A 15,785-nucleotide genomic window follows, 5' to 3' on the forward strand; every position below is an offset into this window, starting at 1 on the left:
AAAACATATTTGCACAGAAAATAATTTGCTTGCAGACCACGATAAGCTGTGCATACATGATAACTTGTGAGCAACAAACAATGGTGGTATCAAGCTTGCACGAGATAATTAGCTGTTTGCACCAAACAATGTGAGAGTGTAACTTGCACCAGAAGGTTTGCTGGCACATGGTGGTAAGTTGTGTTACAAGAAGTTTGCACAGAATAATAACATGTTTGCACATGGAAATTTGGTTGAATAGAATAATTACTAGTTAGCATAAATCAATCATTTGTGCACTCATGATAGAATTCTCCTTTTTTAAGACCCCAGGCTTTCTGCAGGATTAAGTATTTAAAAACCTGCAAACTTCTCCTGCCTGAGTTTTGAATGTGAACTAAGTGTGCTCCTCTTTAAACGATTAATGCGTTGTGGTTTGAAAACTTCATCAAAAAGCAGAACATGAATTAAACGTTCTCTTCGTTGACATGGGTGTTACTATAAAACATTCACAAAGTTGTGTTGAATGCTGTGTCGCTGGGGTTGAAAGGGCAGCAGAGAGCAAATCTTAAACCGAGTGTTCACCAGAGAATCCTTGGAGAAGAAGCTCTTGATGTGTTTGTTGAAAAACACGATTTCACCTTTGCAGCGACAGACACACTTAAGGCTCCTTCATCCTCATCCCTGTCATGTTCTGTTGTTGTATAATACATTGAAATGACTCAAGATCCAGAGCTAAAGTGCAACTTTGCAAATGAATAATGATTAAAGCAAAGTATAGTGTTTGTACTGTTGCCAAGGTAGCAGGTGCACAAACACAGCTCATAGATTTGTGCTTGGTTTGGAAGATAAAAGAAGACCTTTTATGTTTATTCATCACACAAACTTTAGCTCTACACTTCTTTCACAATTTCCCTTCAAACTGTGACTAATCAGAGCTTCAGAGCTCCATTTGCTTCCATAACAGACGGAAATATGCTCGTGTTTGTCCTTCAGGTCAGGTTAATTCATTGACAGTTGGTTTCCTGCGGTGAAGCATATGAGCCATTAGGATTCAGCCCAGATGAACTTTGCAGCAGAGTTTTTCTTTTTTTCAGAGCACCTTTTGAATCCGTTAATAAAGTGACAGTAGGTGACTCACATTCTGTCTGAAATTAGAGAATAAAGAGCTTTTCAGACAGAATATAAAACGCTGCAGGCTCCATCTGGCCTCAGGGCGTTTGGATTTTTCAAACTTTGTTGCCTAAATGTTCTGTCACTGCTTTATTAAAACATGTCAGCACTTAAAGATCCCTGTTTTACAAGATATCTGGCACCAGGTACAGAATACCTATCAGACTGAACCAGTGTGGAGGATTTGAAATGAAAGATCTTTCTTACAAATCCTTGGACTGTGAAATACCTGATTCTGATTGATCGAAGTTTAATAAAATTGATTAAAGAGGAGGTACTGTGCTTATATTAGTCTTTATTCTGTCCCTCTGATCAACCTGTAGTATTCTTACATAATTTGCAGCTCATAAAAATCTCTATTTTTCTCCCTGGTGTTTTAGAAAAACCTTTATTTCAGTCTCTGGAATGCTTTGTTTTAGCTGCTGTCTCTTTAAGGCTCCCTGCTCCACAAACCCTCTTCACTCTGATTGGCCAGCAATTGGGATGTCTTTATTTTTTGACACTTTTTTGGGTTGTGACCTCCAAGTTTCTCAGTGAGGTCCGCTCAAGCTGCCACACACAAAGCACTGCTTCTTCAGATATGATGAGATCAAAGTGTTGAGTCCAAACTATACTACATTTCCAGCTTCAACCAAACTTATCCATGTTAGCACTCCCTCTGTGGTTGTATTAAAAAAAGGTATCACTGACTCATAATTTAAGAATCATATGAAGGAATCGATACATGACAGGGTTGTGGCCTTAAACGTTTGCTACAGGGTTATGAATCCAAAATGTTGTTTCTGCAATCTAAGTACAATGAACATGTGGAAAAGATGCAGACAGATCTACATCTGGAAGCAGATTTGTCAAAAAAGTCTTAATCCATGTTTCTCAGGCTTTTCAGCAAGCTGAGAAAAGACAAACTTTAAAATTCTCGATTTATGAATGCAGTATCTGATGCAACACCAGGTAATCTGACAAATCTCAGATTCTGTGCATCAGTGTACCAGAAGTTTTTTTTTTTTTTTTGCCTAAGTCAAAAATATTCAAGTTTTATGGAGAAACAAATGATGCAAATTTGTGTCAGATTAAAAAAAAAAAGATACGTCTCCTGTGTTAGACAATGCAGGAAGTCTTGACGTTTTCCCCCAACAGCTCTGTTAAAACAGCAGACAGAAGGAAACCACAATCAAAATAGACCAAAACATCAAGCCACTTAAAAAAGGAAGATTGTTTGCAAACTGTAAGCTTTCTACGTCTACTGCACACATCCTTCTCCTCTCCATCACTGCCCAGCAGCTTCATCATCTCATCAGGATCACACATCACAGACCAACACGATATCCTCAAACCATATCTCCCTGTAGTGTTCAGGCTCTAAAGAGATAAGTATTTATCTTTCATTCTCCGACTGATTGAAATGACATTTAAACTGAAAAGATGGCCTTCAGCACATTCCTTATCAGCACTGCATCCAACTGTGAATCACGCTGACTGTTGAATGCAAGCACTGTGTTACATTTCCATGGTTGGTGAAGCATTGGGACATATGAGATTGTGTTTTAAGGCTCAGAAATCCCCGGTGGCCCCTCTGATCAGATAAAACTGTATTGATTGCATTGCATTGGTAAAACTGTATCTTCAGCACATTAATGTCACTGCTGACCTGATTGAACAGAAAGAGGCCACAGCGATCTTAACCACATGTAGAGAAGCTGCAGCTCCTAACAAGCACTCAGCTCCATAATTGATCGTCTCATCTAAAGACTGCTGGTCAGCAAACCGGGCTGCACATGAAGCAGACATGAGCTGCACAAGTCATGTACCGCTCTGCACTGTCTCTTTGAATAATGAAGAGGACGAAGGCACTCTGTGTGCATTTAGAGCAGGAAGCTTTTAAAGATGTTCTTCATGGAAAGCTGTGCGTGCTGACATACAACATGCTTGACAGTTACTTAGCCTGTAGGATGGAAACGATTTAGTGGAACAATCCTTGGAGAGCCTCAAGTCAAACAGCGGACTTATTCCATTAGTAACTTCTACTGTCCCCTAAAGGGAGGTCCTACTGCCCCCTAGAGGACATTTACGCGCTTCCATGGCTTTTTTCTTTCATTTCATTTCCTTCAATCTAAAATCCTATGACCTGTGTATCATTTTGGCTGATTACGCACACACGGTGACGCACGCACACATAACGAACTTTCCACACTCCATCTGTTTCTCCTTTACCCATAAACACGCCAGCAGTCCTCCTTCTCCCCTTACTGCTTTCATAGATTCATCCAGGGTGCACACTTGTAAGCTCTCTTCTCAACGAAAACACTTATTGCACAGCAGCAGGTCCTCTTACCTGAAAAAGAAGCGTTGCCGACGCGCTTCGTCACATCCACCCGCTGTTTACAAACGAAGAAACGGAGTGGGTTTCACTTCCGCAGGGTAAAGAAGCAAGTATGGAGGCCAAAAAGGGTCACATGGCTGATAGCAAAATTTGCTGTCATCGTTTTCTTAAAACATGTGCGTTTAAGGCTGGAATACAAGTAAGCTCAAGCGTCTTAAGTGAAAGTATTAATATTCAAAATTATTCAAAGATTTATTTTATTTATTTATTTTTTTTTTTTTTCATTTTTTGTTGCCTTTAGGTTGGCTGACTACAAATATATTCCACCATCAGTGCACTGTTCCCATCTGTGTTTTTCCACTTTTTGGGAGTGTTGAGTCACTTATATGTTAGAAGTTTAAGCAACTAATTAGAAAAATCATATCTTTGTATTTTGCCACTTTAAGGCAGCATTGTTATACACTAACATTAATATCTGGAGTTAATAGGTCAGGCAGTACGTTTGCATGCATGTGGCAATCGGACTAAGGTCACAACTCGATTTTAAAGTCAGTACAGTGGGGGATCGAGTCTTGTCTGTGTATTTATACGGAAAAGAGAATCAGACTTGAGGCGGAAAAAATCTCACTCCTTTTCCATAGGTGGCGCTGTTGTTTTTTTGATAAACAAAGCTGTGTTACATAGTACTAGGTGAAATTAGATTGAGCTGAATGTCAAGGTGTACCAAGACCTGCCGAGTTCAGCCAAATCCAACTGTGGTCTGATAGCAATCACATTATCTAGGTGTTTCAATCGAGCTATGCTCAGTCCAATCGTGTGCTGTTTTTTCTGTAATGTACTGAGTGTGGTAGCCTTATGGGGTTATTTCTACCTTCAAAACCAGCCTAAGACAGACCACATTGTCAACAAGCAGAGAGGGAATAAGACAGCTGCTTCCTGTTGACTGATTTATAAATGACTGACGTGAAAGATCAGAGTGGCCCCTGCATTTCTTTTGACTCTAGTTGTGTGTGTTTTTTTAAGCATTGCTGAAACAATCCTCGGGGAAGTCAGTTTTTTAGAGGAGTGTTTTTTTTTTTTTTTTTTTTGCTTTGCTTTAATAAAATTTGGCTCACACAGGCCATCATGAGGAAAAGGACATAAATTATAAATGTAGATATTCTTTGTCCTCTCCAGAGTCCCCAGTGTCCTCTCAGCATTCGCGGTTTATTCCTCTAATGAACAGGGGCTGGGTAAACTGTTACTGAGTTTACAGCTGTCTCGCAGAGGAGAGGAGAGAAAGTAAGCGGAGATGGAACTAGCCGAGTCCCACAGAGCTCTGTCAGATGAGAGCGATGTTACACATCTGGCCTGTCGGCTGCTCTGGCGTCTTTAATATTCACAGGAACTCCCTGGAATCCGCTGTAAAAAAACCCACAATGAATAATTGATGCGTGTGGTGCCACAGAGCTCCTTCCTTCTGTTAATTGGATTTCATGAAAAAAGGGAAGAGAGAAGAAGGTAATAAAAAAGGGAAATTAAGAGAGTATTTTCATGCCGCTGGCGGTGCTGTTACAGTATGGTCAGTATGGCCTTAATTATTCATTCTGTTAAAGACGTGCTGTCCACACACTGACCTCCAGCCCGCAGCTCTGCTGTGCTCTGCATTTCTCTGTAAACTCACATCACTGCTTCATGGCTGCCATGTTCTCAGGTTGGAGCGGGAAACAGGTTTATATTGATTGGCCGAACAGGGGAAGCACAGAATAGGTGTTTGCTGTGGATATAACGCTGTGACAGGGTGAAATCTCTATAAACAGATGATTGCTTTAAGGTTTCTGTTTCTTTTAGAGATGCACAGAGAGTCAAAATGAGGAAGGATAGCCTACTCTAATACTGCTTTCTGTGTGTTATTCAAATGAGCTGTGGCAAAAATGTTTGCATCGTTGCACCACCATCAGGCTCTACACTTCAAAAACTGGAATCTAAGCAAATGTTTGTGTCTTAGTTTAAGTACAAATGGTTTTGTTAGACTCAGTATCAGCCACAACCACCTGACAAGTCCAGAAAAAATGTCTAATTTTAAAATATCAAACACAAAATTGGCATCTGAATAGCTTGTAAAGAGTAAAAAATCTGCCAAATTTTCTTGTTTAGTTTCTTGCAGGCCAGCTGACAGTCATATCTGGGCCTGAGAGGAGTTAATAATAGATGCCCCCCATGCCACTCTATGAGGACCCAGCTCTGGGCCCCCTCCAACCCTGGGCCCAGGACAAAAGACCTGTTTGTCCCTCCTATTGGGGGGCATGGTTTCTTGTATTAAGGTGAGTTTTACACTTCTTGTGCCCTTAGGTTGATTTGTTTAAATGATGATGACATCCACTTTGACATTAAGTCACAAAACATCAACACGAAACCGAACTAGACAATCGAGTTTGACAGACTGTTAAAAAACTAAAACACATTTTAAAAAGTACTCTACCATCCATAATTCAAATGAGAGAGAAAATCATTAAAAAGTTACATTGATAAAATAAATAAATAAATAAATAAATAAATAAAAAGCTCAAAATGATTAATAAAAAACCACACAAATAAATAAGAGATGAAAGCCATGATAATTAAGACATCCCTATTTCAAGACACCTGGCAAGAAAGTCATTCTTACCCCAGTAGCAGATTTCTTTTAGTAATTCAGGAGTCGTTTTTATCATTTAATACCCTGAAATAAGACATTTTTCTGGACTTTTCGGGTAGGATGGCCCATTTTCAGTTCTATAAGACATTTTTACTGTAAATAAGACATAAAAAGTTGATTAGGTTTCAGTGTTTGCAGTGAACATACTACACACAGAAGCTTTGAAAAAGGGCCTAAAACAAGTCCTGATCTTGGAAAGTTTAGAAGTAGCAGTTCTGCACAATTGGGGATATCAGAGTCTATTCAGCCCACTGAAAGGCCAACTTTGGCTGGTTTTCTGACTCCAGTTTATGACTTGCCAGCTTTAAAATGATCCGGTAAGTAAAAAAATGCATCAGTACATGAGGCAGAAATCTATCAAGTCAGCAAAAATCTACCAATAGTCTCCCGATGATTGAAGCCCATTCTAGAGAGACCTGGCTTTCCTATACTTGGCATGTCCTCCCAAATATTTAAGGTCGTAAAACTGATTTGTGACTTAAGTAGCGTGATAATGTCACATCATGGGGCCGCTGGTTATTCCCACCCCTCCTGCTGGCTGGGTAAAAAAGGAGCACCTGAGGACCCTTAAAACCCCACCTGTCCCAGAAAGGTTTTTATGATGGTGACAAATTAACAACATTTCCACACCTTGTTCATTGAGACATTGTGCTGCGAGCCAATAAGGGCTTTACATGGCGGCTACATTCCCAAAGAAATGTTCGTCTGAAGTGAAACACACCTCCAGGTTGGATGAACTCATCCCTCCAATGCGGAGGTGTTAAAACCAAACAGCACACGGGAGATGTGCGTTTTGTGTGTAGCTGCAGGCGAGAGTCATTTAAGCAGCCAGAGGAGGGCCGCCCATCTGCTGGCTAATAAAACCAGGTTAAAGCAGGCGAGAGAGAGGGAGGGAGACGGAGGGGGAGAGAGGTCATAATACAGGCAGCAGTCCTTCATGTTTCAGTGCCCCGCCGCAGCCTTTATACCTTTGGTTACCATCAGGCTGGCGACATGCGCTGAGCTGTTAAAACAGCTGCACGCATTGAGGAGAATTTATGACACGCAACAATAGAACAGGCTTGTTTAAGAGATCCAAAGGCTGTAATCTGAGTGTGTGTGTGTATGTGTGTGAGACTCAGAGAAGGGTCTCAGGGTAATAACCCATTACATGTATTTTACACCTAATTCTGAAGGACAAACCACCAACGTGTTGTTACTTTGGGCTGCATTTACTCCACAAGCCCGCTGAGATGATCCAGTGTTTTCATTACAGGGGGAGCCGATCGCCGTCGCTGCGACACTGAATATTTCCAGCACCATCTGTGGAAAAAGAAGCAGGAATAAAAAGACAGAGAGTGGATCCGATGCTCAGTACCTCGTCTCTCCCTGAAGCCTGTGTCTGTGTCTGAATGATGCAATAAAACCCACAAATAAAGCATTATGTTGTTGAGAGAGCTGCTGTAAGCCTGCTGTCCTAATAAAAAACACATGAGATGTTATAAGTATTTCATAAGGTCAAATATCGTCAGGGATTTTAGTGGCTTTTCAGCCAATTTGCAGGAGAGTTTTTCAGTGTTTATTAGTCTTCCGGCTGACTCTCTTCCCCTGTGTTGTGTTCCTGTTCTTACAATCACTCAACCAAAATATCCTCCAAATGTGGGGGTCTGTGCATACTGCAAGATCTCTGGCCTCCACCTCTGCTCTGTCACTGCCACCTCTGCCCTGCACAAACACTGTCCTGAAACTTTCAGCATCCTCCTCCAGTTTTGACTAAGGTAGGATCTCATCACTGCTCTCAAGTCTGTACATGTGAAACCAATCTGCAAGGAGCAATAAGGTTGGACCCCAGAGGCCAAACACAAACAATGTTCTGCAGCATCTGCAAGAAAGTTTCAACCAATGTGAAGAGGAGAGGTGTGTGCACTGACAGGTAGAGGAGCAGGAACAGAAGGTGCGTGACAAGCAAGGAGCAGTGGTCCAAGAGAGCATCTTAAACCAGGATTTTAATGTTTTACAACAAATTACTTAATTATCACTTCACTGGCTTTAATAGTAGTGGTACAGGTACTTCGACTGTAAAATTACAGTTTTCACACTGTAGGTCTGTTTCTTATATTCTCAACATTACCAGGCTAAAGGTACCTCCTATAAAGAAGCACAAAAAAGTCATCTGTATGATTTTTTTTTCTTGCATTAAAGCATGTAAAGGTTGCATTATGATAACTTTTTAAAGACCAAACGATACTCCCTCATGTCTCGGCAGATTAGATGTGCAAACACATTTTAAGATGAAGCAGTATTTTAAACAATTACTGGGATAAAAGATATTCTTTACCTTGCAACATATAATAAGAATAGATAAATAAATAAATAAATTAACTGATTAATTAATTAAAAACAAAAACTACTAATGAAAACTATAGTAAGGAATTATTTTTGATTTTTCTGTTTTTCTTTTGTTTGATGAAAAAAAAAAAGGAAAGTTAAAAGGCATGCTGGCTGACAGTATTTTTTATTGTTGTTTATTTTTTTGTTCTGATTACGTGTTTATTTAGCTTTACGTTTTTTTTTTTCATTTTTGTATGGTACATACATTTTTAGGTCAACATGAATAAGATTAAGTCTTTAAAAAAGAAAAAAAAGATGCTTGATTTCAAGGATCCAAATTCAGAATGTTAACCCCCCTCCAAAATAAATAAATAAACAAATAAATCGTAATTAAAAAAATAAATAAAAGTAATGAAAAACAACAACAACAACAACAACAAAAACAAATAAAAAAATTAAAAAAAAGTCTTCCGTCTAAAATAAATAAACTACCAGTGGTGGTGATTTGCCCTCTTTACCACAAATGCTTAATCCTATACTCTGATCTTTTTGACTTTGAAGCGTTTCAAGGAATCTCCCAGCTTCAACTGACAGCAATATTATTAGAGGCTGTTTGCAGGTGTTTGTTCAAATGACACGAATCCCCACAGCACAAGTTGTGTGTCTGACGTTGCTCTATTCCCTACACGGTCGAATGGTTTTTAAATCTTTAAAAACAGTCCTTGGTTTACTCTAAATGCTGCTGATTCACTTTGAGAATCTATTTTGGAGAATTTTATAAAAGCAGAAATAAATTGGTTTTTGAATTTTCGTATTACAAATGTTCTCTGCTCTCAAGGTCTTAAAATAAGGCCGGCTGTAATGGAAAGTCTGGGCTGATTGAATATGTGATGTCAAAGCAGCACAAAGCAGCTGCATCATGGGAGCCGAATTCACCACAGTCAAATTAATGAAACCATGTATGTAATACGGCCATCCTGCAGGATAAAGAGAAGTCTGAAAGGCAGCCGGCTGCAGAGGGGGAGAGAATACATGAATGGTGAAATTAATTAGCATCCTCAGAGACGGAGCAATGCTGGTCCTGGGTGGGTTTTATGGCTCTCAGAGGTTTTGAGGCCTCAGAGGAAGCTGGTGATTATAGAGTAAGTCGATTATAGAGCTCATCCACACTCATCATGTCAGGGTGGATTTGAGAGCGGAGGAAAGTCACTGAAATATCATCTTTACATTACTTATCGCTTAAGAGAAGTGTAGCTATACAACACGGCTGATGGATGGAGCTGTGAGAAAAAATAAAACTCTGGGTTTAGACTCAGAAACGAGTGTCTTGTTGTGATTTTTGCTTGTTTACCATAAAATCTGAGTCTGTCACTTTAGAGATGGTGCAGAAAATTAAATTAAGAAGCAACTGATCTTACTGCAATTATAGCAAACAAGAAAAGACGGAGAGTTTGAAATTCTGCATAAGCTATTGTGTAGATAAACACTTCCTAAATATCCATTAGCACAGGAATCTGCAAAACATCAAGAGGGTATATTCTGCTGAGGGGTCTCTTTAAGGGATTGTGGAACTAGAATTAAAGTTATCAGATGTGCTGTGACATAAATCCCCTGCAAGATCACCTCTTTGCATCACCTGTGCAACATGTCAACATCCATCACAGACTTAGCCATCTGTTTCATGCTGCTCAGAAAAATTGTGAAAAGAGCACAAATGTGAATTAATAAGAATGTCTTAGATATAAGACTCTTATTTCCTAAGGCATTGACTCCATTGGTCCCAAAATCAAATGAAGGAGAGAAACTTGCCTCAGCGCAGCGCTGCTGTAGTCACATCTGGGCAGGTGTGTCTCAGGAGTCAGCGTCAGTCCAGGATTTGCACATTTTCGATTTGGCTCGGCAGCTGTTCCTTCCCTCTCCAGCTCCCTGTGTGCTGCCGCCTTATTATGCTCTTATTAATGTAACACCATTAAACACCCCCCTGAACATCTGAGTGCAGCCATTCACACACGCCTTGTAGCAGTCACTCCTTTTGGCAGGGTCAGGCAGTGACACGGTCTGCAGAGATCCACTGCAGGATCAGCTGGTTATTCGTGGGGATGTGGAGGCGGTTTAGAGGAGAAGGGGTTAGCATTGAATCATTTGGCGTATTTATTATCTGCTCTCTAGCTTTGGCTCAGTCCTACATCTCCTACATCAGGTAGAATAACGGCCTCCATAACCTTGGGCGGCGTCAACCTCCTCCCCCCGTCCACTATCTTTTCATTACAGATCAGTATGAAAAAGCAGAGATCACATCGCAAATAGAAAACGCACAGGTGCTCAAGCACTCCCACACGCTTTGAGGCTGTATTTCTCAGCACATCAGGGATACAAGAAGAGGCATCCTGGATTGATTGGAAGATAATGAAGGAGGGGAGGGAGGAGGGGATCGATGGAGCACAAAGAGACAAAACATGGCGGCTTCCTTACCGACACACACGGCTGAGCTGGATGGCAAATCTATCAAGACCTGTTCTGCTTTATCTGTGATGTTTAGAGGAATACATATTAATAAGCTGTATTTCTAAAGATGAGTCATCCAGTTATGTGAAGAAAACAGCCAAAAAATGCAAGAATTCATCGATTTCTCCAGGATTTTCTCCTCCAAATGCATCCCTGAAAAGGCTTTCCTGTACACTGCTTTGGTACCACACACTTATCCAATAAAAACAGACCATTAAAGGTTTTAAAGGAGATTTAAAAAAAACCTTTTAGCATGCTAAGCAGTCTGATTTTCAAGGTTTACAGGCTCCTCAAAATAAACAGCTATTACAGCAATTTAGAATAAAAGGGGATCATTCTTTTTAGGAATAGGACGCTCAAATTAAAAAGGATAATAAAAAACCTGACAAGATTAAAGACTTAAGTCTCACTATTAAATTTTTATAGCTGTAATAATTTCTGTGTTCTGCTGGTGTGCGGAAATATTTCAGGATTGTCTTTATGATTAATAAGAGAGGGTGAGGGCGGTATTTGTTGAAGAATATGGAGAGTAAAATATTTAATCTTTATGCCACTGTTAGATCTGAGTAAAACCTTTCACCACAAAATACTTTTCCCTTATGAAAGCTTTCAGCAGAGATTGAGAAATTTCTTCAAGGACGCTACTGTTCAATCCAAACACCATCATCCATGTTGGACCACAAAGCTTGCACAAACATGCATCCGTGTCTCGTGGGTAAGGTGACTTACTCCCTCTATTTTGACCCCTTGTGGACCAGATTGGATTCCAGGATGAACTCTTCTTCAGCTCCTGACAGATAAACATTGCAGTATGGATCCTGTAGTAAGAGATGTGAACCTTTACAAGGCCGGGTGAAGATGTTTCTTCTCTCCTTGTCCCCTGATGACTTCCGGAGTGATTTGAGAGACTTTGACAGGTCACGGCAGCCCAGATGGAGCTTCATCTGTGTGGCTGGGAATCTTCAGCTGTGACACGCAAACAGCTTGGAGAAAGCCTGGACTGTCGAATGTATTTCATCACCATTCATTTCTCCACTTAGAATCTGAGTTAAGCTTGATCAATTGAGTTTTAGGTGTTTCCCCTAACCTAGTATGCATATGATATGTTTTTGTTGTTGTGCCAGGTCAGAGAAAAATCTTGACTAAAAACTCGCCAAACTCTTTAAAAACAAGATCAAGTGAGCTCTAGCTTCAGACTACAAAAAGGTTAGTATGTTGTGAGCTTCAAAACCAGACCATGGAGTCATTGAATAAGACGGCTCGGAGGACCGTGGAGGTGTTGACTTGAGCTGTTCTTCGACCAGATGGTCAGGACACTTTTAGTTCCAAGTAAAATACTCCAAAGAGCTACATGGTTCCTTTGACCCATTGTTTGACAGGTTAGTGAGAGAAAAATAAAGGCTATTGCAACACATTGCCAGACCAGTAGAGGGCAGTAAGACAACAACTTTTAGTGAAAACGAAAGGAGACGGACAAGCTAACATCTTTGTGTACAGCACCACAGTCAGCCTGTTAGCACTGTGCTGGCTTGATGGATTAGTCAACACCTGAAAGGAGATCAGTTACCCCAGAACTAAAGTTAGAGTCTCTGATCTGGTTGAAAAACAACTTCAAACTTCATACCTGGTCTTCAAATTTCCTGCATCTCACTCGGATTGAGCTCCCATGGGATAAACTGGACAACCAAGTCTGATTGAAGGAGGCCAAACCTCACAACTTAAAGACAACAAGGATCTGGTTAAGTCAAGTCTGGACTGTTTTGGTCCTGATTGGTTCACCAGTTTGCCCGTCAAACCCAGTGTGACCCTGTGTCCACATCATTGACCATGCCTCTGAGGAGGAATATTGACATATCAACACATTTAATATGGAACAGTACAAAACAGGTACAGGTACAATAGGTCAGATCCTCATATAGTGAAGCATTTTCCAAAGTGAACTTTCCAGACACATTTATTGGGCTGATAACATTACTCAAACACAGTGTATGACCATTGTAAACAAGAAAACAGAAAAAAAGGCATCAGCTCAGACTGCTCCAGAGTTCAAAGTGCGCCAAGCTTTTTAAAATTCTCAACTTTTCTCTTTTTTTAAAATCCTCTTTATATATCTTTTGACTGTTAATCATTACTTTTCTTTACATATTCATTTTTCTGCTGTATTGATAATTATAATATGTACAAACGAGGCCAAGACACTGGTTGCTCTGAGGCCATAAGAAAGCCGGTAAATATTCACTCGTCTCCCATGACATGACTCTGGTTTGGAGATGAAAAGGTAAGGCTGTGCTCCCTCTCGGTCGGGTTTTCTGATCGCATGCCTTGTTGGTGACTGTAATGAAACGTCCGTGTGAGTGTCATCTTCACCGGCGGGATGGGGGCAGTGACTTAGTCCTTGGATTCTCCCAGGATAGCAACAATTTATGTACAAAGGCTGTCAAGTCCCAACGTTGTCCTTGTGGTTGGGAGGCTATCAAATAAATGCTTCCATGTTGTTTTTTCAGCTTCCAAGGGTCCTGTTTTTGGTTTTCTCCCAAAAAAAGTATCAAAATGTCCATATAGATATAGTTGTACAGTGGGGGGAAGGGCTTGTTAGCATGTGTAACGCCGAGGGGTCAAACCGTTCTCAATGTATGAAAAGAAGAGTCTCTGCTCGCAGTACAAAGTTCCTTAATTCATTTAATGTCCGTGTTTGTCTTTATACAATGCCATGAAGGTTTCTGAGATGAGATGCAGACCGGTTTCCCATCATCCCCTCCTCCATCCATCCATCCATCCTCTCCTCGCCTCGTCTCGCTTCTTCTCTCTGACATTCATCTCCATGCTCATCCAAGGGAGGCTACTTTAGCAACCACTCATTCACTGGAAGAGAGGAGAAGGACAGGAGTGAGAATTCTGATTTATATACGTGGCTCTCTGCACAGTTCAACTGTTCTCCAGTATTACCCAACCAACAGCATGCCTGTACACACCATATTTCATCTTTAACAATAACATACAATTTGAAAGGAGTGGCACTCGGGGTTAAAGCTGGTTGGCGTGCGGATATGTGTGTGTGTGTGTGAATTTGGTGCTTTTGTGCTTTGAGTGGCAGCCTTGAGAGAAAATTACAGCCGAAAGCAGCAGGAGCCAAAAAAAAAAAAAAAGAGAGAGAAAAAAAACAGGAATAAACGTTATAATTTAGAAGAATGAGTAAAACATGCAATAAAAAAAAAAAAATACAGGTTAAATGAAAAGAAAAACAAAAATACAAAAAAGGATGCAAGATTAAAGGTACAATAAATCTCTCTAATATTTCAGAAAATACAAAAAGATACTAAATAAATTAAAAGACTAAAATTCATTAAACAATAATGAGGAACATTTTGTTTAGATAAATCAAATAGTTTATGGCATATTTCCTGCAAGAACTTATCTCTTTAAGGCCTCCTGGCATCCAAGAGCCCAGCATTCTGGAAGCCTCCTTCACTGTTGCCATGCATAAAACAGTGTTTGTCTTTTTGAATAAGAACTTTTACCTACTTAAGGGGATTTCTTGAACATTTTAACCTGATGTTTGTTTGTCAACTATGAAATCTTCTCTTCATTTTCAGCAGGCAGTATCCTTATCATATTTTCAGGTTTAAGAAATAAAACAAGAAGCAAACACATAAATGCTCCACATGAGTATCATACTAACGTCACTAAATCCTCCTCAGCAACAGGTTTGATCCCCTCTCTGGGGAAGGACTGAGGTTGAATGGGGGGGATGTCTCCCTCTCTGAAGGCTGACCTTACACAAATCACCACAGAGACGTATTTCCCCTCTTAATGAGACCTCTCCCTCCTTAACGCGTTATCTTGAAGGTCTTTAAATCCCGGAACAATTACACAAGCCTTGCTGCTTTTATGTGTTTTTGTTTTTCGGGCTGCTCTCTGAGGGTCTCTAGTGTATGTGTGTGTGTAGGTTTGTTTGACGATCAGGAGGGTCTGAGCCGGGTGGGGAGGGTTGAAATCTCCCTCAGCTGCTGCACAGAATAAGAATTCATTTTTAGAGGAGGAGGAGTGAAGCAGAACAGAGGGGGAGACGATCACGGTGTGTGTCGGCCTCAGTACAGTAAATCCTGAGTGAAAAATAACACAATAAATAGCAGAGGGTGGGGGGTACCTTTTCTCCTTTAACATATTTACGGTTGAGGAGCGAGGTTCAACATACTGTGCAGCAGCTGCCCAGGCTTATATTGGCTGAGACAGAGGAGCGATGACAGGCTGCAGGTTGCAGTGAGCTGTGACAAGCCAGTTTTCTACCTCCAGATCTGTCAGTCAGCTCCAAACAGGTGTTCTGACGGTCCAACCGGCTGACTCCAGACTGCCTGTTTCTACTCTCCGGCTCTTTAGCACAGCAGTTTGTGATCCACAATTCACAAGCTGAGTTCCAGCTCTGGGCTCAGACTTGATCTTAGCTGTTGAACAATTAATAGTCAACTACTGTTTGGGCTAAAATGAGACAAACATGTTTGTAACAAAAGTTGCCTTTTTGATGGAATTCAATCAAACTCTATCTTATGGTCATTTGATGGGATGGACCTTAAACATATCATGCTAACTAGGTTTTCCAGCTAGCCACAGATTTGATAATACCAGATGTATTTCCTCCAGCAGCTGGAGTTAACAGAGTTTTTTAATCTGAGGCTAAAATGTTCTATAGTTTGGCTTAAATAGAAACCCAATGCTAAAATGCTATGCCATGAAGGTTGTTTCTCCATCATTGAACAATTTATTTGCAAAAGAGAGTATATTTTACTTCCTCTTTATCTTCTACTTTGGTAAAACGTACCCAAA

General features: G+C 40.4%; 1 protein-coding gene and 1 long non-coding RNA gene across 5 annotated transcripts in view; one reads left to right on the top strand and one right to left on the bottom strand.

The window, feature by feature from the left end:
- The first annotated feature begins 3,502 nt into the window (after window positions 1-3,502).
- Window positions 3,503-7,481, top strand: LOC141784761 (uncharacterized). The gene is made up of 3 exons (XR_012597477.1): window positions 3,503-3,582; window positions 5,609-5,775; window positions 7,405-7,481. It is a non-coding gene; the product is annotated as an uncharacterized LOC141784761 (long non-coding RNA).
- A 5,364-nt stretch (window positions 7,482-12,845) lies between these two features.
- Window positions 12,846-15,785, bottom strand: part of ca10a (carbonic anhydrase Xa) — a 437,188-nt gene continuing 434,248 nt past the window's right edge. For 3 of the 4 annotated variants that reach the window (XM_074663964.1, XM_074663962.1, XM_074663963.1), the window contains exon 10: window positions 12,846-13,826. In XM_074663964.1, the coding sequence (XP_074520065.1) occupies window positions 13,804-13,826 (23 nt within the window). In that variant the 3' untranslated portion in view covers window positions 12,846-13,803. The remainder of the gene's footprint in view (window positions 13,827-15,785) is intronic. The other variant, XM_074663961.1, reaches the window with a different exon arrangement.

Source organism: Halichoeres trimaculatus, unplaced genomic scaffold, assembly GCF_033239565.1.
Source record: "Halichoeres trimaculatus isolate MK-OKI-2021-1 unplaced genomic scaffold, fHalTri1.1 fHalTri1_scaffold_23, whole genome shotgun sequence".
In the NCBI taxonomy this organism is placed as follows: Eukaryota; Metazoa; Chordata; class Actinopteri; order Labriformes; family Labridae; genus Halichoeres; species Halichoeres trimaculatus.